The 19,244-nt window shown below is 45.4% G+C and overlaps 12 protein-coding genes and 1 pseudogene across 12 annotated transcripts, besides 31 other annotated features; all 13 read right to left on the reverse strand.

Annotated features, from left to right (window-relative positions):
- Nucleotides 1-517, reverse strand: Tc00.1047053506883.9 (isopentenyl-diphosphate delta-isomerase, putative; the record flags this gene model as incomplete). The annotated part of the gene is made up of 1 exon (XM_804431.1): nt 1-517. A coding segment is annotated over one exon (517 nt), but the record flags the coding sequence as incomplete, so codon positions are not given.
- Nucleotides 1-1,682: a sequence feature (heterozygous, non-Esmeraldo-like haplotype).
- Nucleotides 566-607: a sequence feature (A-rich).
- Nucleotides 668-754: a microsatellite.
- Nucleotides 987-1,017: a microsatellite.
- Tc00.1047053506883.20 (hypothetical protein, conserved) lies at nt 1,039-2,862 on the reverse strand (the record flags this gene model as incomplete). The annotated part of the gene is made up of 1 exon (XM_804421.1): nt 1,039-2,862. The coding sequence occupies one exon, from the start codon at nt 2,860-2,862 to the stop codon at nt 1,039-1,041; it is 1,824 nt and encodes a 607-aa protein (XP_809514.1).
- Nucleotides 1,683-5,386: a sequence feature (haploid, Esmeraldo-like haplotype).
- Nucleotides 3,316-4,440, reverse strand: Tc00.1047053506883.30 (GTP-binding protein, putative; the record flags this gene model as incomplete). The annotated part of the gene is made up of 1 exon (XM_804422.1): nt 3,316-4,440. The coding sequence occupies one exon, from the start codon at nt 4,438-4,440 to the stop codon at nt 3,316-3,318; it is 1,125 nt and encodes a 374-aa protein (XP_809515.1).
- Nucleotides 4,800-6,008, reverse strand: Tc00.1047053506883.34 (hypothetical protein, conserved; the record flags this gene model as incomplete). The annotated part of the gene is made up of 1 exon (XM_804432.1): nt 4,800-6,008. The coding sequence occupies one exon, from the start codon at nt 6,006-6,008 to the stop codon at nt 4,800-4,802; it is 1,209 nt and encodes a 402-aa protein (XP_809525.1).
- Nucleotides 5,387-12,425: a sequence feature (heterozygous, non-Esmeraldo-like haplotype).
- Tc00.1047053506883.40 (p21 antigen protein, putative) lies at nt 6,283-6,861 on the reverse strand (the record flags this gene model as incomplete). Its single annotated transcript, XM_804423.1, has 1 exon — nt 6,283-6,861. The coding sequence occupies one exon, from the start codon at nt 6,859-6,861 to the stop codon at nt 6,283-6,285; it is 579 nt and encodes a 192-aa protein (XP_809516.1).
- Nucleotides 7,222-7,257: a microsatellite.
- Tc00.1047053506883.50 (hypothetical protein, conserved) lies at nt 7,347-8,108 on the reverse strand (the record flags this gene model as incomplete). Its single annotated transcript, XM_804424.1, has 1 exon — nt 7,347-8,108. The coding sequence occupies one exon, from the start codon at nt 8,106-8,108 to the stop codon at nt 7,347-7,349; it is 762 nt and encodes a 253-aa protein (XP_809517.1).
- Nucleotides 8,276-8,301: a microsatellite.
- On the reverse strand, nt 8,493-9,563 carry Tc00.1047053506883.60 (hypothetical protein, conserved; the record flags this gene model as incomplete). The annotated part of the gene is made up of 1 exon (XM_804425.1): nt 8,493-9,563. One exon carries the CDS (start codon nt 9,561-9,563, stop codon nt 8,493-8,495), a length of 1,071 nt encoding a protein of 356 aa, XP_809518.1.
- Nucleotides 9,536-9,561: a microsatellite.
- Nucleotides 9,813-10,067, reverse strand: Tc00.1047053506883.69 (hypothetical protein, conserved; the record flags this gene model as incomplete). The annotated part of the gene is made up of 1 exon (XM_804430.1): nt 9,813-10,067. The coding sequence occupies one exon, from the start codon at nt 10,065-10,067 to the stop codon at nt 9,813-9,815; it is 255 nt and encodes an 84-aa protein (XP_809523.1).
- Nucleotides 10,169-10,225: a sequence feature (A-rich).
- On the reverse strand, nt 11,129-11,854 carry Tc00.1047053506883.80 (tRNA (guanine-N(7)-)-methyltransferase, putative; the record flags this gene model as incomplete). Its single annotated transcript, XM_804426.1, has 1 exon — nt 11,129-11,854. One exon carries the CDS (start codon nt 11,852-11,854, stop codon nt 11,129-11,131), a length of 726 nt encoding a protein of 241 aa, XP_809519.1.
- On the reverse strand, nt 12,185-13,579 carry Tc00.1047053506883.90 (hypothetical protein, conserved; the record flags this gene model as incomplete). The annotated part of the gene is made up of 1 exon (XM_804427.1): nt 12,185-13,579. One exon carries the CDS (start codon nt 13,577-13,579, stop codon nt 12,185-12,187), a length of 1,395 nt encoding a protein of 464 aa, XP_809520.1.
- Nucleotides 12,426-12,799: a sequence feature (haploid, non-Esmeraldo-like haplotype).
- Nucleotides 12,800-13,455: a sequence feature (areas merged during assembly that could not be assigned to a particular haplotype. This can correspond to areas where the two haplotypes were merged or to regions with more than two copies in the genome that were merged during assembly.).
- Nucleotides 13,404-13,428: a microsatellite.
- Nucleotides 13,456-16,074: a sequence feature (haploid, Esmeraldo-like haplotype).
- Nucleotides 13,600-14,958, reverse strand: Tc00.1047053506883.100 (GTP-binding protein, putative; the record flags this gene model as incomplete). Its single annotated transcript, XM_804428.1, has 1 exon — nt 13,600-14,958. The coding sequence occupies one exon, from the start codon at nt 14,956-14,958 to the stop codon at nt 13,600-13,602; it is 1,359 nt and encodes a 452-aa protein (XP_809521.1).
- Nucleotides 15,143-15,187: a sequence feature (A-rich).
- Nucleotides 15,221-15,245: a microsatellite.
- Nucleotides 15,530-15,564: a sequence feature (T-rich).
- Nucleotides 15,615-15,664: a sequence feature (CT-rich).
- Nucleotides 16,060-16,081: a microsatellite.
- Nucleotides 16,075-17,143: a sequence feature (haploid, non-Esmeraldo-like haplotype).
- Nucleotides 16,723-16,754: a microsatellite.
- Nucleotides 16,830-16,856: a microsatellite.
- Nucleotides 17,144-19,244: a sequence feature (heterozygous, non-Esmeraldo-like haplotype).
- Nucleotides 17,196-17,236: a sequence feature (GA-rich).
- Nucleotides 17,280-17,326: a microsatellite.
- Nucleotides 17,421-17,465: a microsatellite.
- Nucleotides 17,493-17,524: a sequence feature (AT_rich).
- Nucleotides 17,527-17,577: a microsatellite.
- Nucleotides 17,790-17,835: a microsatellite.
- On the reverse strand, nt 18,048-18,659 carry Tc00.1047053506883.120 (hypothetical protein, conserved; the record flags this gene model as incomplete). The annotated part of the gene is made up of 1 exon (XM_804429.1): nt 18,048-18,659. One exon carries the CDS (start codon nt 18,657-18,659, stop codon nt 18,048-18,050), a length of 612 nt encoding a protein of 203 aa, XP_809522.1.
- Nucleotides 18,735-18,792: a sequence feature (AT_rich).
- Nucleotides 18,801-18,828: a sequence feature (AT_rich).
- Nucleotides 19,010-19,244, reverse strand: Tc00.1047053506883.130 (annotated as a pseudogene; the record flags this gene model as incomplete).

Below are 19,244 nucleotides of genomic sequence, written 5' to 3' on the forward strand. Positions count from 1 at the left end.
GACAGGCCTCCTGCGTGTGATTAAGATGAATAAAAAGTCCATCCGCGTTAACACATTTGATTAAGTTGTTCACCTCCTTCACACCAAAACCATAATTCAGCTGTACGAGCCCAATATTAGCAAACATGGGGACAGAGGGGCAGAATTTTTTAACGTCAAAGGTGTGTATAGCCACAGCATACCTATTTACAATACGCATGCTACCTAGACCAAAGGGGATACCTTCTGCTTCACAGGCCTTGGCTAAATTTTCATTGATAATGCGGCCATGCTCCTCACCACCTGTCATGGAGGATATAATAAGAGGAAACGACAAAGTCCACCCCATAAATTCGCACCGAGTATCAATTTTACCCATACTGATCTCAGGTAGCGCAGTATACGGAATTTTATACTTTTCCCATATAGAAGGACCATTTTTATACGGTTCAACAACTTTATGAAGACAGATGTCGATATGATCCTTCTTCCGGCGCCGCACAATGTCTTCCTTATTAAAACCAGATCCCTGAGTCATTCTCCACCGCACCAATTTCCTTCAGCTTCCCCCTTCTATTGTTATTTTAAAAGAAAAAAAGGCAACCAAAATAAAAAAAAAAAAAAAAAACTAAACCAACAACAAAATTCCCTTTCCTTTATAAATATTTAGTTTGTAGTTACGTTTCTGTATCTATTTACTTATTTGTATATATATATATATATATATATATATATTATTTATTTACTTAATTATTTATTTACTTAATTATTTATTCACAGCCTGCATGATAGAAAGTAAGAACAAGAACAAACAGACCCAGTCACCAGAATGAGTAAAAAAAAAAATAGAAGTGAAAAGAAAATGGTATTTGCATCTATTCCATTACATGTAGAAGAGAAAAATATGCTTATAAGGGTAATGATAGAAACGCATACACAAAAACAGACACATGCATAGAAAATATCAATACCACCCCCCCAGTTCAGGGATTCAATACCAAGAGCAGATACATATATTTGTGTATATATATATATATACAAAGGGGAGAATCGTTGCGTTTATTCAGCGCTACCAATACCAACATCACTTCTTGTGCTGAGGAAGGCGATGTACCCGTCAACACACTTGAACAACGCCGCAGCATCAACCACAGTAATATCCTCTTCAATTTTGAGAGCTTCCTCTCCGCAATGAGGATGCCTTTTTTTCATGTCCCGACGGATTTCCTCCGCAAATGAAAATCTCTGGGGAAGAGGAAATTTGATCATTTCAAAGAATTGCCTGAGCGCTTCCTCGGCCTCTGCAAAGGATCCATCCAACCAAAAGTGGGTGTCTTCCCCTTCTGCGCCAGGCGCCACCTCACCCTTGTGACGTTCCACGGGAGTAGAGCCCATGGAGGCCATAACAAGGCGCATGGAAACCATCCCCCGTATGCAGTTGAGTGCCTCCCTTAGCCATCTTAGCCGGCACTTCTGAAGGTATATTTTCAGTAGCAAATGCATTCCGCGTGGAAGAGCCATAAGAGCTCGACAAATCGTGCCACAGTCGCCGTCTTCACACGCCGTGCACAACTTAATCGTCCACCGCAAATCCGTCTTTTTTACTCGTGGTGACGCATTTTCAGGCGTCTTTGTGCTTTTTGTAATTGTGTTTGTGTAAATTATCAACTCCGTTGCCAAAGCATCGTGCTGACCACCAAGGGAGAGGTATGCAAGGCGATAACAAAAGAAATCAGAAATAGAAGTTTCTTTGACATCCGAAAGTCCCTCATATAACTTTTTCAAAGAAGCCTGACACTGATTAAATTCCCCGATATCCCCTAACTCCAAGCAAATAAGAGCATGTCTTTCGTACACATCGACGGCAAATCCGTCCACAATATTCTGGACGCGGAGATCTTGTCTTAACCCCTTCAATTGCTCGTTCAAATACTGCGCCGAGGCCAGCGCATTCTCATTCCCCAATTTATCTTTTGCCTTTGCCAACACAAATGCCAGAGCCTTCACAAGGACGTCTCGAGGGCGGATATCCACCGGGGTTGGCTCGTATCTCGAGTACATGCGCTCTAGCTCTTGTGACTTTCCAATGAATGGACGCGAGGACGGTGTTGAGTTATTGCAGGAAACAAGGTCACGGAAAAAGACACGTGTTCGCTCAGACTCAACCGAGGTGGGCCACACTCCATCCGCTCGCTGAGAGTACATTTCTCCACGTCGTGTCTTGCTTGGCCTTTCCCTCTCTATATCTCTCTCTTCACCCTCTGGATGCGGTCTTGAAACCTTTCCAGGCGCTAAAGGCTTCCGATGCACAGACTCGGTGGAGCTAGGTGCCACCACCACCTGTGAAAACGGGGACGTCATGCGGCGCTGAGCCTCCATCTGTGTCTGGTACACACGCTGAAGCTCTTGAGCTGCCTGAATCAACTCCATGAACGTCAATGCATCATACCTCCTCCTACCCGAAGCCACCTCCACATCTATCATGTTAATCGCCTGCACAACAAACGAGCGGAGTTCCGATGGCGCGCGCCTCATACACTCTGTAAACAGGAGGGTGCGATGATCCACGCCCGGCTGTGTGACGCTATTTCCTTCCCGACTCGCAACATTGCCATCCCGAAGAAAAGTGGGCTCTCTATCTTCTGCATTGGCCGGCATCACGGGAGACACGCGCGTCCAATCCTTCCCTTCGATGCCGCCCGGCGCGCGCAGGGCATCCTCCACAACCCCAACGGCCCAACGCTCGTACTTGCGCCGGTCCGCCTCCGTTGTTCTGGTTTTTGACAGGTACGAGGCGCGATTCAGCCAGTCACGAAGAGGTTTAGTCATCGGCACACCGTGTGATGTAAAAAAATCACATGAAAGATAAGAAGCCGGCTTCATCCTCCAGACAACTTCCTAAACTGCTACAATCACACAAGCACACAATGCATAAAAGGATAAAATCCACAAAATGATAAAGAAAGAACAAACTCAAATTTCACCGTCAAACAAATATGTGTATCAATAGATAAAAAAAAAAAAACAATAGCAGCCACGCATAGAAACTACCATGCATGCATGCATAAATTTGCATTTTGCCCTTCTTTAAGGGGGGGAACAAGAAGAAGTAATTGATGCAGAGACAAGGAGCAAAAAAAGAACCCGTTAGCTCTTCTCCCCAGTGTCTTTTATCCGATTGCATCAAAAACACTTCAGAAACACCAGGAAACTTCTTTTCCCCCCTCATTCCTTCCCCCCCTCTGCCAGTAGACCTTCATTCCACCTCCTTTTAATATCCTGCCTTTTCTCCCTATTTTCTTTCGTTCTTGGCAACACAAGAAGTATGCGTGGAGGCTACTCGTTAGACGTCTTTAGCATTATTTGAAGAACATCTTCATCTTCCAACCGATGCCCAATGCCAACTCGCTGCGGCTGATGTTTCGTACTCGTTCCCCACACCAGGGCGTACTTAAATCTTGATGAGAGATCCTTATGTATCCTCTTACAGATGTGATCAATGTCCGCGTCGCGCTTCACCACAAAGGGCTTCGTGAAATCTGGATGCTCACCATGTTTTTTCGTATAGACGCGAATAATATTAAGATGCTCCCAAATTTCCTCAATAACCTCATCCACATTCAAATCCCAATGCAGTGAAAGAACAACTGAATTTGGCAATCGGCTCAGGCGATCCATTTCCTCCATTGTAATAGTGTCTATTTTATTGTACACGTAGAGACAGGGCATGTACCTTCGATTTCCCTCAATAACATCAATAAACTGATCAATTGTGATGTCTTCACGAATAACGACCTCTGCATTATGAATCCCATAGTCTTTCAATATTTCCTTTGCCAATGCCTCCGACATACCCTGCGTTAATTTCACAGTGGCGGTAAAACTTATGGCATTCATGCTACAAGAAGGTTTCTTTTTAAATGTCACGTTGGGAAACTTCTGGTTGAGGCGAATACCCACAGTTTCCAGCTCGGCCTCAAGTTTGCATCGCTGGGCCTCCGCCTTGGCTGCATCAAGCATCAAAATAATCATATCGGACGTTCGAGCGGTGGCAATAACTTGTCTTCCACGGCCTTTCCCCTCCGCGGCTCCCTCAATGATGCCTGGCAGGTCTAAAATCTGAATCTCCGTGCCCTTGTGCATCAGTTTCCCCGGAATACACGTCAGGGTGGTGAACTCATACCCGGCCGCCTCACTCACCGTCGCCGTCACACGAGAAAGAAATGACGACTTTCCGACGGACGGAAATCCCACAAGGGCGCAGCGCACATCACCACTTTTCCGGACCTCAAATCCATCGCCCCCACGGGCACCAGCAGCCCTTGCGGCATTCTCCAACATTTCGGTCCTGATACGGGCCAATTGGCCCTTGAGACGGCCTATATGATACTCCGTTTTCTTGTTCTTCTGCGTCCTGGCAATTTCCTCCTCGATTGCCTTACGGCGCTCGAGTAGCCCCATCTTTCCGTGCGATGAGAAAAACTCTAGCCGCTTGCCTCTCCGCCTGGTCGGTCCCTCTCACAAACCTGCAGGCCAAAAAAGGAATCCATCAAATAGAAAAAAAGGAAAGAAAAATAATAATAATAATAAGACAAGAAAACATGCCCAGCTTTGCGTACAACTTACAAGGGGCATTTCCCAAAAGCAAAACAAATGACACAAAGACCTGAACACGCATACACGCCTCTTCCATTCACATATATCCCTCCTTTTGCATATTTACTCGTACCTTGTCGCGTTGAGTTCACTCTTACGGCCTTCTCGTCCCTAAGAATGAATTAAGCTCACCTCCGCTTTCCTCTGTGCTGTCAAGCAAGTCTTCAACTTGATCCCGCCACACCGTTGGCCACCACAGTTTTGGAAGCCGAAAGACCTAAAAAGCACTTCAAGGGTGAAAAGCTGTATTTTTTAGCTTCCCGTGCAATGACATTGTTTTTCATCAAGGATGGTATCCAGCTGTCATCAATAATTCCTTTTAATTCCTCTGCTGTGTAAAGGGTTGCCCTTTGACGCCTAATGGGGGACCATGTCATATAAGGAACATGTTGCAAACTTGTTGTCTTCCTCTTATGATCCTCGAGTAGAGCAAAGAGGATCATGGCAAAATAACGCAGTCCCTCCTCTTTCGCCACCACACCGTTGCTGACCTCGGCACCCGCTTTTGGTACTCCAACGGTGATGCCGGTCAGGCAGGCCTTGCCACCAGACCAAGGTTGTGTGCCGTGTGAGTCACAGATGTACAGACTCCACGCCTCACTATAGCGTGCGTTGGGGCGACCCTTCACATCATGTGCCAGAGAGAAAATTGAAACGGTATAGTCTCCCGAAGCGATGACGTAACCACAGACCGATAAGGAACCATCGGCATTTCTGCTGCCGCGGGATGTACTGCACAACTGATCCACAAGTTCCTTCGCTCGATCTCGCTGATTATAAAAGAGTACCTCAAATTCTCCCTCATTTACTCGACTAGGGAAGAACTCGCGAAGTCTTAGAGCGGCATTAAGATCACCAACTGTGGGTCGTGCCCTACGCTGCGGCCAGACCGGGGCTGAAATTTGATGTAACCAGGCCGAAATGTACAACAGGTAATTCACGGTTGAGACATCGCTGCACTCTTGCATGGTCACTGCCAATCCAAGGGAGGAAAGAACGACGGCGGCAATCGTGGAGAAAGTTTGACAGCAGTCATGGGTCAGTGGCGGCATCAACTTTGTTCTCCCATCACGAGCGTCAAATTGCGAGCATGAGCCCCGAATACAAACTATCGTGTTTTCAATGAAAAAGTCGTACCCTCCATCTCTAAGAGTCGCTATATCATTTAAACTAATGTCAGTCAACCGGCCTTGAATGCGATGGAGACGCTGTTGCTCACGCAAGGCCCTGCGCTGCATCCTATTCGAGTCGTTTTTTGCATCTTCAACTTCAGCAATGACTTCAGCGTTGGCACTCGTGCTACCCTCCAACATATTTCGCTGATCCGCCAAAAGCGACGCGGTCGACACCGTCGAGCTCTCTTCAGCGCTCATCACACACTTTTTGAAAGGATTTAATATTAATGAAAATTCATAAGAATATAGCAAAGGAACAAACAAACAAAGGAAGACAAAAAAGAGGGAAGAAGAAGAAATTGCGGAATTCAATGGTTGACGATAAGAGGACGTTCATTGCTGCCACGTTTGCATCTCCACCTTTTTCTTCTTCCCCCCTTCCTCCCTCCCCCCACAAAAAAAAACAATAATTTGTGGAAAGCACAAAGAAAGTGAGTAATTAAAAAGCATATTCCTTCTTCCTACGGAGTCCTTACTTCTTGGCGAGTGTCTTCTGAATTCGACCCACCAAACTTACGCTGTTATCAGTGGCACCATCGGCTGCAACGGCAACCGGAGTGTTCCAGTCAGGCGTACCCCTGACAAAAACCTCCTGGTTAAACCGAATGACACCTTCCTCCTTATCCCAGTGGATGTCGGGGTAAATCCGAGCAAGTTTGGTGAGTGTATCAAGTGCTGCAATGGGGGTATCCTTGTCTTCGGTCTGGAGCAGAACCGTCCGCTTCTCTCTTGCAACGCGAAGCTGCGAGTTCGCGTATTTGAAAAGCGAGCGTTCGCGGCCAGCATGCATGGAAGGCAAGCGAGACCTGAGGTCCAGCTGCGGTGGAAGCTTCTCAGCCTCTGCATCATTGACAACGCTGACTTCTTTAATAAAACGCGTCCTGATAATCTTCACGTTCGGATTGTTCCCTGAGATTCCCTGGAAGAGCACAAGAAGCTCCTCAGCGGGGCTGTACGTAAATACTGTACCCCTCACGGAGGAGCCATCCAGCAACACGAGCGCCACATGCACACCAACGGCTTGGGTCTCTGAAAGGGAGCTTGGCATCATTAAATGCTGCTGCTACTGCTGTTTCTGGTGCGATCTATCGAAAATAACAGGCTTGCCTAGTAATTTTTTAGTTAACGGAAATAATCTGCGGTAAAAATAAAAAGGAAAAAACAATTTAAAAGATGAATCATAATTAAAAAACCAAAAGTAACAAGTTGTGGCCCTTGGACACCTGTCTTTTTTCCTTTTTTCGTTCCAATAAGAAGCGAAGAAGCGGGGGTGATTAATGACCGTCGTGTCGTATCAAGACCACACTTCCGACCTGTGTGGAAGAATGACGTCCCTGTCCAACAGGCAAAAAAAAAAAAAAACTTTGTGACGCATAAATAAATGTAAAAACGAGGAAAATATGCAAAGCCTTTTTTTTGTTTGTTTGTTTGTTTCTTCTTCGTTTGTGGGTGGTAACTTCCTTGTCTTATGTTCCTTCATGTAAATGGTCTCTCCTAGCCCCTGTTCCCTCTTCTCCTTCCCTTTTTTCCTTCAAATTAGGCATGAAAGACGTAGTGCATCCCTCTCTTGGCGTAAACAAAGACGTTCTTCGACCTGGCGTAATTGAGAATTTCCCTTCCTGGAACAGAAGATGAACCAATAAAGAGGTGTGTACGCTTTGACAAGAGACTGGAGTACATCTCCTTCAACTGCCGGTGACGGTCACCCTCCGGTGGCTCATTTGACCACTCCTTGAGAAACTGGTACGTGCCTGCTAAGTTGTTGATGTGAGCTGGCGATAGAGAATTATGGCAACTGACAAGACCGGAATCATTGGGGGCGCTTAAAATACCGTCAAACCAGATGGTGGGTGGAATTTTGTCCTGATTTGTCGCATTAAACTTGTTCCGCACCTCCATATCCGCCGCGCGAAAAACAAACTTGTAGTCTATGGGGTCCACGCGATGGTCCATCGTGAACGGGGAGCCCGCACTACAGCAAATGGCTCTCATGGTGCTGTAGCTGGCGTTGTTTTTCGCTCGGCGCGGCAGCAGCTGGTAGAGATTATCTTCCCTATGAACGGTAAGAAGATCTGCCCAGCCGTCAAGGAGCACCGGCTGCCCTGCGGGGTGTTGAGAGGGAATCGTTCCAAATTGCTGCATAACGGCCTGTTGCTCGGGTGAAATGGCCTCAAACACAAGAGACTTCGCCTCGTACGCGTCAAAAACTCGATTATGAAGCTTTTGCTGCGTCACATTCCCTGACATATCGCGAAGACGAACCACCAAAGTCTGAAGCGTTGTGTTCAGTAGCGACATTTCGCTGGTTTATCTATCCGCCGCCACCACCACCACCCTCCTTTTATCTAAAAACTGCGCAATGATGTACTCGAAAACAAAGAGAAAAAAAAACAAGAAAAAAAGTTCGGCAGATGTACATATGAAAGAAATAATAATAACAACAATAATAAAAACAACACATCCATTTATTATTATTACTATTATTATTATTTATTAAAACAATAAAAAATATATGATTCGTATCCATAGTAATCCATACACGTGGATATGCACATTCCACGCAAATCTGTATAATATATACGTTTAGATATATATTTATGCATACTGAAGAAATGTTTCCTAAAACACCACTCATTACTCCCGTTCAATTTGCTCATCACCTCCAACGACCCATTGCATCCGCTACACGTGAAGCAACTGTGCTTCTTTTCCGGTCGTAATAGCGATCCACTGTTCATTTTGAGAAGACCACGAAATGTTATTAATGGGGTGCTCTCCTTTATAGTTCATGATGCACTTGGGTGCCACATTCGGAAGCCCATTGATGTCCCAAATGTATGCTGTGCCATCTTCTCCAGCACTGCAAAGATTTGTCACGGAGTTTGGCGCCCAGCAAACGCTGTTGATTGGCTGGGGTCGAACATTTCGCAATACACCCACGGGAACAGCAGGAAAACGCGTATCCAAAACAATCACTTCGGTGCCCTCAACACCAAATGTAGAAAGATACGTCTGATCAAGCTTGTCCCATGCCACCCGCAGGAGGGGCGATAAAGAGTGAGATTCGTACAGAATTGTGCAGTGCTCAATTTCCCTCAAGTCAAATATGCGGACCGAGCCGTCCGCGCCACAACTCGCAAAAGTGTGGGTCCCCTTTGCAAACGCAATGTCATAGACATCCTTGTCATGCGCGATCAGCCGCGTGTTTTTCCCACTCTCAATGTCCCAAATTGTGACTGTTGTGTCAACGCTGCAGCAGCCGACAATATTGGGGTCATCGCTGTTCCAATCACATGAAGTTACAGGGAAACAAAACTCATTCTGCTGTTTCCCACTATCAAAGACTGTTTTAAACACCACATGGGAGTCAATGTGGTCCCTTTTCGATGGCACCTTACGTGGATCATCATTCTCTCGGTGCCTCTCATCACTATTTCGCTCCGGGGGCCCCTCCTTCACTTCCCACAAGCGAAGATAATCTGCCGTTGTAATGATGAGATCGGTCATTGTTTTTTGAGGGGCAAACATCACTTTGGTTGGCGGGTAGCAGTGTTCCCACGTTGCTCTACAGACCAATTCCCCTTCTTCATTTTTCTGAACAATGTCCACATGATTCTTGTACTCCTGTATGTACGAGGAAACAGCAAAGCGAAAGGGTGAATTTTCCCGCGTGCTCCATGAGAGACCGTTTGCCACCCACCCAGTGGAGTACGACAAAATACTCGGCCGCTGCTGCTGCTGCTGCTGCTGCATCGCCTTTTCTAACTAAGCACAGATTGACTCAGAGGCAGCAACCCCAAAGGTTCCACACCTCTCACAAGAAGAGAATTAGAAAAAGAAAGAAAAAAAAAAGATTAAACACGCATGCAGGATCCACCTTGCAAGAGCATAAACAAATTGCGCAGCGCCATCGTTCATGTGCACAAAAAGTCACATGCGAAATAAAACCATCTCATATACATGCATTCATTCTAGCGCGGCTGCAACAGAAAATAGCTGCAATTAGGATTCTTCAGCCAGTCTTTTTTTTAGAGCCTCCACCTCCGCCTTGAGGCACGCATTCTCCTGTTGGAGTGCCTCGTAGTCTGCAGAGGAAGCGCCACCAAGCACCTTCTTGATGAAATCCACCGGGTCCTCCGGCTTCTCCGGCTCTTCGTAGAGGTTCACAAGAACACGAGTCAAGGTGTCAATCACCTGCTTTCGCTCGAGGTACTTGCGAAACTCCTCCTTCTTTGCTTCACTGGACTGATAAGACATGTCTTGTAGGCGTGGGTGCCGAAGCGTGTGCTTAATCTCGTTTTTTTTATTTTTTTTTTCTTTTCTGTGGTTGCCTCTTCCAAGCTGTCCCCGCGGGAACCAACAAAAAAAAGAGGAAGAAAAAAAAAGAGAAGAAAGAAATAGACAAAAAATCAAAATGACTTCAAGAAGCGGGAGTGTCGTGTGCAGCGGACGCGTATTTCTTTTGGTTATCTTCCCCTGCCCCTCATTCCAGTAAAGAGGAAAGGGAGAGAACGTTTCCCACTTCGCCCCGTGAGGAATTTGGAGGAGAATGAAATGCGCCTCCCGTGAAGCTTACAGGCGGGCGCGGACTGCCACGAACGCATAAGGACAAAAACACAATAAAATAACAAATGTCAATCCTTCTCCCCCAGCAGCACCGTGCGTGATGACATTTTTCACGAGACAACTCTGCATCTGTGACACTCCTTGTTTTTTCCCCTTTGCATATTTGTGTGCTCTTCTCCTCCGTGTTGCGCCTCACGGACAAAAGAAAAAACACATATATGGGGAAATACTAGTCGTTCTTCGGGGCGCACCGCTTAAACGGCACCTTGATGCGGTCGTCACGCCGCACAACCCTCTTGGGCGCCGCATTCCACAGGCGAGAAATAATCACAAAAACCGCGAGAATGTGTGCGATGGCAACAACGGCAACAAAGCACCACACACCGTACAGCTCCAGGTTCATTTCTTGCAATGGTGCCTTTGGGAAGTGTTGATGGCAGAGAGAGAGGGCGGAAAATAGGTAGTTGTAAGCGAAACTACCCGCGCACACAAAAATCACCACCACCACGCAGCAAACCCAGGCACTATTCACACACCACCACGCACACGCTTGTGTTTCAAAGAAAAAAAAAAATAGGAAAAAAAGGGAATACACAGTAACTCCTGGTAGTTCAACTCATTTGGGCGCCAGTCTTATGTATACGTATAGAGGATAAATGTATATATATGTATTGTCTTCAGTGGGGGAATTTTTTTTCTTTTTTATTTAAGGAATTCATTCAAAAACGGTGGCGAGGTCACTGCAAACACCATTATAAACGGACGTACACAGCGTAATGTTTTTGTAGGCCCTTTCGCGCTGTACGTTGGGCATCTTCACTAGCGTTCATGGCGTAGCCCAGCACTTTTCGCGTCATGGCATCGCTCTGAAGTTCCTCCTCACTCAGTCGACGGAAGAGTGGGCATCCATCCAGGCACGAGACCATCCACTGCTCCAGCTCCTCAACATCCGACACGGTGAAGAGAAGTCCCCCAATTTTCAGCCAGTAGGCATACTCATGAACGAGCCCGGGTGAAATAATGCGCCGGCGAATATTCTTCTTCTTCCAGTGCGGGTCCGGGTAGCAAAAGAAAAGGACCCGCAGTTGTCCCTTGCGGAAGCAGTTCGAGCCAAACTTCATCACATTCATCTGCTCAAACCACAAATTGCAAAAGTGATGAGAGGAATCGGAGGTGGCCTCTCGAAGGCCCAACGTTTTTTCTTGGGCAAACTTAACGACCTTGGGGCGTATCTCAAGACCCAGCATGCATGCATCGGGATACTCCTGCGAAAGTGCAAACAGCATGCCACCGAACGCACACCCCACATCCACAAACTCAACCACCGGATTGCGCATCGCGGGGTAAAAATCCGCACATCGGGCCTGCAGCTCCAACGGGTTGTCGGGATGTGCGTCAAGGTTTTCGGCCAGCGGGTTCCGATGCGGACGAGTACGGATCGGCAGGCGGGTCCACTTCGGCTGCACAGCACTTGTCATTTCCCCAACTACCAAAACCTGCCGACGAAAAAATGACCCTTAAAACAGCAATGGGAAATGACATTCAAAAAGTAAAGCAGATTCAACTGCAGGAAAAGCAATCAGCTTCACCCCATCGCACACAAATAGACACTTATTATCCCTCTTTTTTTTTTTTTGTTTTCTTTCGTTTTCTTCTCCATCTCACAAGAAATTGTGAGACTGTGAAAAAGCATCGAGGCACTGTCTCCAAAATTTCCACAAGTGCCAACATTATAATCACAGACACTTCCCGCCACATAAAAATACAAACTCACACAAGCACACACTCTCACATTCTTAGCCTTGTCTTTACAATGCCCTTTTGGCATGCATTTGCTTGAGACGCTTCTTCAACTGTGCATTTTCAGCCACTAATTGCTCCAGTTCCATTGTAACTCGCCCCAGAACTGTGTTGTATTCTTCTTGTTCCGCTTGGTGCCTGCTCCTAACACTTGCCAATTCTGCCTGAAGCTCCTCCCGTTCCTTCTCACTGCGCCTCTCCAGCACCCTGTAGTTTTCCTCCAATATCGCCAACTCCTTGTTTAGCGCCCCAATTGTCATTTCATTTGCCTTTATTTGTGGAATCAACTCCTCTTCATCGATACCACCACCACCACCAATGCTATTCTTTGCTGCCAAAGAGTCTGGCTTCGGTCGAGCCGGCGATCCACTAGACAACCGCAGCTGTTCAATGGTTCGTTCCTGACGCTTCATCGTTTTACGCAGATGATGCAGCTCCTTAACGTTATTCTGTTCACTATCCAGGGCCTTTTGGAGAAACGCAATGCGCCGCGCCGCCTCCTTCTTTTCACTGTCGCGGAGCTTCACTTCCTGCACAAGTGCCGTCACCTTTTGACGCAGCTCTCGAATTTCATCTAACTGGCTCACGGGAACGGAACTCGGGGCACGAACCTTCAAAACGGCATTATTCATGTGAAGCAAAGCCTCATTGATCTTTTCTATCAGTTTATCCTTCTCTTCAAGGAGGGCACTGAGCAGCACGTACGCCTCTTCTATGGAGAAGGGGGCTGCAGTCTTTAACAGCCTCTGTCGAATCTCATTTTCAAGACTACCGGCAATGGGAGGCATTTTCGCCAGTATACCCCGAAAATGCGTGGAGTCGTGCGCGCTAAAAACTCCCTCAACACGCTCAATAGTCGCACTGCGAGTCCCATTTACCTCCTGTACTTTGCTCACCACCGCACTAAACGTTCCTAGGGCGGGAAGGATAACCCGTCGCTCCAACAATGAAAGGTACTCCGTCAAGGACACTAAACAAGTGAATGCGTCAGAAACAATTCGATCACGTTCTCTTATCTCTGCTGTCAACTCCTGCTCAATGTGGTCGCGCTGGCGCTCCACAAAGACGCACTCATCAATAACCTCGGAGAGATTCTGCTTCGCCTTGTGAAGCTCTTCCATAAGGTTCGCTGCATCTTTGTCCACCATGAATCTGACAGTCCTTTTGCTCCTTGTCCCTCCCTTTGTCTTGTATTTCAGTGCACAGGCCAAACAAACGGGGAAGGCCAAAAAAAAAAAAAAAAAAAAAAGAACAATGAAATAAAGAGCGTTTAAAATCCAAAAATAACAAAAACAAAACAGGAGACCTAACGCTGCCCAGCAGCATTCGACAATGTCTCTCTTTCTCTCCGTGAGATATACACACACACACAACGACAAACGCCTTTTTTTTTTTTTTTTCATACACTTCCCCTCTTATTTTCTTAGCGCCCTGGAGCAATACGGGTGCTTTGTCGAAAACACTCCTCATGCAAACTTACCCGACTGATGGGCCCTTTCTTGCGACTGATGACTGTGCTGTCCCTTTCTGAGCGTGGATGAAAGCGCATGTTATGCGTCGACATTCCTCCTTGAAGCTCTTCCATGACATCTCGCATATCCTCAGAATAGCGAGCCACTACGTCTGAGGTCTTCACATGATGCGTCCAGAGAAATTCATTATTTTCGGCAGCACTTTCCGGATTTTTATCCCTGCCGTCACCCAGTTGATGATGTTCACTTACTGTCATCTGCCGCCGCATTTTGTTGGGCAAACGATCCAACGTAATACGACCCATATTTCCCATCTGAAAATCATGTATCAGAAACATCTGCGCCCGTACAGGATCTATATTTCCCAAGTCTGTTTGTCCACTGGTTCCACTTCTCTCACATATCATCGCAATACAGTCGTCAAAGCTAATTGGGGCACGTGGTAGGTGCAAACACTCCGCCATGTGCTCAGAAATTCCGGCAGCTGTGAGAACATCGTAAATGTAACGAGCCACAATGCTACGAGGAAGCGTAATGTCATTTGTGGGTATAATCCCGCACGCTGCTAACTTTAAACTTGCCTCCTTGGAGAGGCACCCTGGGAGCGTAAGACCAGGAGAGTCATAGAGAACAATATTGGGATCCCGACAAACAGGAACAAGTTTCACGCCTTTAGTCGTACCTGGAGTAATACTCACGGCTTCCGGCGTACGAGGACGTCGAAAATCCTCGCGATGGAACTGATATTCATGTGCCAATCGTAAAGAGTTGATGAGGGTGGACTTGCCAACATTGGGCATCCCGACCACAAGCCCAACATGAGCAGTCACCTTAAATTGCTGGGCGGGTAAAATATGTGTCACAAATCGTTGAACAGCTTCTACGGTGTCTCTCCAACTTCTTTTAGCGCTTGTGAAGAGAGCAAAGTTGCCCGTCTTCTCGTAATACTGTTGAATGTTACGGTTACAGTCTTCATTAGACATCTCTGCCTTGTTGAAGACAATGAGCCTCGGTCGCCCGGAAATGATCTTTCGCAGGTTGGGGTTTTCCGTGGAAAATGGCAGTCGTGCATCCCGTATTTCCAGCACAAAATCTGCATCCCTAACCTTCTCGGTCAGGGTCCGTAAGGCAAGCTGCATGTGCCCCAGATACCACGCAGGGCCCTTCTCCCCAATGTCAACAAAAGCCTCTCGAGAAATGCCCTTTCGTGTGGAATGGTCCATTGCCTCCTTGTATGATGCCAGCGTCCGCTTCACTCGGCGCATGAAGGCAGGGTCAAAGACATTGCGGCAGCAGACGCCATGTCGCATCTCCTTCCCCCCTCTGCTCTCTCTTTCTCTCTTCTTTTTAATTCACCCTCCTGTTCCTTCGGGAGGGGGCTTCCTAGAGGGGAGAAGAAAGGAAACCTCAAGTCAAAATTGAATTGGCGGTGATGGCCGTGGAGAAAAGAACAGGAATAAAATAAATGCGCAGCAGCCGTGAAAAAAGCCACACAAAAAGAAAAAAAGCAGCAAAAAAAAAAAAAAAAAAGGGAAAAAACGCCAAAAAATTTATATAAAGCAGTTGCAGTACAAAAAAAAAAAAAAAAAGAAAAAAATTTCATCGAACTCTACCGCCGATACGCAGCACGCACCACCCTGCCCTGCACGATACAGCCAACCAAACGGATAAATTTTAAATTTCCTCCCTTTGTCTTCTTTTTTTTTTTTTATTCCGTACTTTTCATTGAATTCCCCTACTCAATTCCCCACACATCTCCTCCCTTTTGTTCCCTCCGTGTCTTTTTCACTGGCGATTATTCCCCTCTATTCACCGAATGCAAAAACAGCCACATGGCACACCAAAGCAACAGAGAGGAAGAGAAAAACAAACATAAAACGATCTCTTCTTTTTTTTTTTTCTCTCCCCTTTTCTTTGGTTCCTCCCCACCGCGAATCACATCAAACACAAATATATGCGCTGGGCGTTTCTTTTCACCTCCCCTCCGCTCGTCTCTTCTCTTCCCTTCTCTCATCTCTAATCATTGGCGGGTGGGGCGGATGCAAGACGGGGCAAAGTAACGCCGGCAATGCCCCACGGGAGGGAAAAGACTCGGCGAAAAGAAAACCACCACGACAGCGGCAGGAATGCGCCAGCCAGCGGAGGAAAAAAAAGTAAATGAATCACGGAAAAGATAAGTGGGAGAATTGATGCGCGGGGAAAGAGGGAAAGGGGGGAAACGATCAAAAACACCGACGACCAAAAAAAAAAAAAACGAGATGGGAGAAAAACAGACGAAAAAAAATATCATAGCCACACTTCATCTTCCTTTGATCCCCCTCCTCCGTTGGATCACCCGCTGCGGATAACCCTCGACGAAAATAAGGACGATACGAACAAAGCGATTAAAACGAGTAGGTGTGTTTGAAACGAAAAAAAAAAAAAAAAAAAAAAGAGGGGGGAAAGAAATAGAAAGAATTTGGTGGGGAAAAGAGGAGATGATGACATCATCAGACGCACTCCAATTTATTTATTTATTTTTTCTTCATCCCTTTTATTCCCTCCTTCCTCCCCGCCCCCGCCCCAGACCTGTTTTTTCTCTATAAATTCCACTCGCAGAAGACTGAAATCTTACGCCAGTGAGTTGTACTGCCTGGTGCTGGCCAAAAAAGAAAAAAAAAGGTTCAAAAAGCAACAAACAAACGAACGACGAAAAAAAGCCAAGCGCCCTAACCCCACCTCTACAAAAAGCCCATCGTAGTTATTGATGTCAAATGCAGAATTTTCTCAAAATATTGAATTATTTCTTGTGTTTGTTTAACGGATCATGCGCTTGGATGGGGTTGTGCCCTGCCCCCTCCCCCTTTTCTTTTTTCTTCATTATTTCTAATAAAAGGAGTACAACACACAACACACACAAACGCAGTGAAGCAAGTGGCAATGCGGTTCAATGCACCCAACGTCCCTAACACCTCAGAAAGGAGAAGAAAAAAAACAAAACATTCATGAAACACCCAAAAATCACCAAACAAATAATTTCAAAAGACATGAATATTACTATACGACACAACTGGGCCCGTGGCAAACACACACACAAAAAAAAAAAAAGAAAAAGAAAAAAGAAAAAGTGACAGTTTCTTTACGTTCCCCCCCTCCCGCGACCACCGGACCCCACCGCATGGAAAACAATAAGATGTGGGCGAAATAAAAATAAAAGTAAAAATTAAAAAAAGAAAAGAAAAGAAGGCAAAGAAGAGCACCCGCTGCTTTACAAGGCTTTTTTTTTTTTTTTCTTAACCCACAAGAAAGAAAGAAAATCAAGTCTTCAATACGTCAAAAAAACAAAAAAAAAACGAGAAAACAAAAGCAAATGCTATCATCTACGTGGTCCGATTGGGTCAAAAATCCTTCGCAGAAGCGTGCACAAACTCCCACCCCACACCCTCTCAAAAAAAAAAAAAAAAATCAGTTATTCAAAATGCAGAGGGTCCATCGAATAGTGTCAAACACACAGGGCAGTAGTTTTTATAATTTTTAGAGTGGCATAATCACTTTTTTTTTTTTTTAAAAGGAAAAAAATAAAAGAAGAAGAAAGAAAGAAAGAAAAAACATGGATACACCTGCCATGGCAATTGAGCCCTCGCCATAGATGAAAAAAAAAAAAAAAAAAAAAAAAAAAAAGAGAGGAAAGGAAAGAAAGTAACAGAGCATGAAAACATGAAAGTAAAGAGTTAAATATAAAACGAAGGGAGTAAACGGGTTCGTCCACACGCGGTGAGAAAGCGTAAGAATGCAAAAACAACAACAAACAACAAACAGAAAAAAAAAAAAAAAAGCATCACTTATTTTGGTCTTACATCGTATCATTATTATTTTATTAAATTTTTTTTTATTTTTCATTTTTTTTGTTTCGTTGTTGTTCATGTTTTTTGTTTGTTTTGTTTTGTTTTTGCCTTCACTCCCTTTCACACCGTCCCTTGACTCTGTTTCTTCCATCCACACATACCTACAACGCAGACGCACTTGTTATATTGTTGTTTTCCATCTTTTCAAGAGGCGATGCCTCCTCATCCCACCCCACAATCCCTCCACCTCCAAATGAAGATGCAACAAAGAAGTGTGGTAACGATGATGATGATGACAAATAAATAGAGAAGAACAGTTTTTTTTTTTCCTTTTTTTTTTTTCTTTTCTTTTTTTTTTTTTTTGTCAGATTAATGTAATGTATTTTGCATGTATATTTGTATACATGCAATACCTTCGTTCATTAAAAAAAAAAAAAAAAGTCAAATAAATGTTGTATTCGCACGGAAAAAAAAAGAGAGGAAATAATAAAAAAAAGAATTCACGGCTTTATCCTGAGCGTAGCTACAGCGATTAAAAAGTTCACACACAACGAAGTACAGAGCCACCGCACTGGTCACTGAAAAAATGAGAAAACTGTGTAAGGATGCGACACTGCTGGAGGGCGTGGCTCTGCCAATCCAGGGATTGGCGCCGGTGACAGGGGCGACCTGTACTGACACGGGGATGACGACCAGTACATGCTGAATGGAGTAGCCGCTGAGGCATCAATCGGAAGAAGCAGAAGTGGAGAGTTGGTTGCAGGTTTGCTTATTGGCATTGTGTTGTTTACAAGCGGGGCGGGGACGGGCATCGGCATGGTCACAACCGGTGGGGCAACGTTTTGATCTGTCCCCAATAGCTCCGGCGGCGGAATGGCAAAGGCCATGTAGTCCTGCGGCCTGTAAGTCTGAGCTCCCATTGCATGAAGTTGATCCAACTGTGCCTGTGTCCCGTGAAAAAACACGCATTTATCACGCAGACAGGCACGTTTTGCGTAAAAGTGGCACACACTAAGCGGCACCTTTCTCGTTTCTCCGTTGCGAATATGAATGTAAGAGCAGCTGGACGAACGAGGACATTCGTTTTTCAAAAAATAGTCAGGACAAATAAGGCCTTTGTTCCTGTACATTTCAGCAACATGCTGCCGCCGTTGCTCGGGCGTCCACATATCGGGAAGATTTATCATGATTCAAAGTTCACTGTGGGCTATGCCTCAACGATGACAGAGGCCTATACAATTCCCCCAAATAAAAACAGCAACTAAATATAAATATAAATATATTTATTTATTTATTTTTATAAAGATAAAAAAAAAAAAAGGCCATTCAAAAATAATAATCTATAAATATATAAATGCACACTTACGTACATGCATCCGCACCAATGTACGTATATATTATATTATATGTTTAAAGCTCGCTCGTTTCTATAAACGACGAAAAGGTGGTGACTCACAAACCGCTCTGTTGGCTCTATACAAGCTTTCTTGTGTGGCGTATGCAAATTTGAGGTCATGAATAACGCCACGTCCTTCCTTTACAGTACTCCCAAAAAGGAAAAAGATAACGTCGTGGTCACCAGTGCCATTACATTTCCAGCAAAACGAAAACCGTAACCGGCGTAAAGTCGCCTTCCGTAGCTTGGCGATGGTGCAGGTCGATAAACTTCCGCCAGCAGGGAACGCCAGCAGAAAGTCTGAAGGGGGTAAAGAACCAAATCCAGAGCAGCCGTGGCAGCAAAAGAACCAGTTATTGCTTTATATCTGAAATAC

This window comes from Trypanosoma cruzi, genomic scaffold (assembly GCF_000209065.1).
Source record: "Trypanosoma cruzi strain CL Brener 1047053516783 genomic scaffold, whole genome shotgun sequence".
NCBI lineage: Eukaryota > Euglenozoa > Kinetoplastea > Trypanosomatida > Trypanosomatidae > Trypanosoma > Trypanosoma cruzi.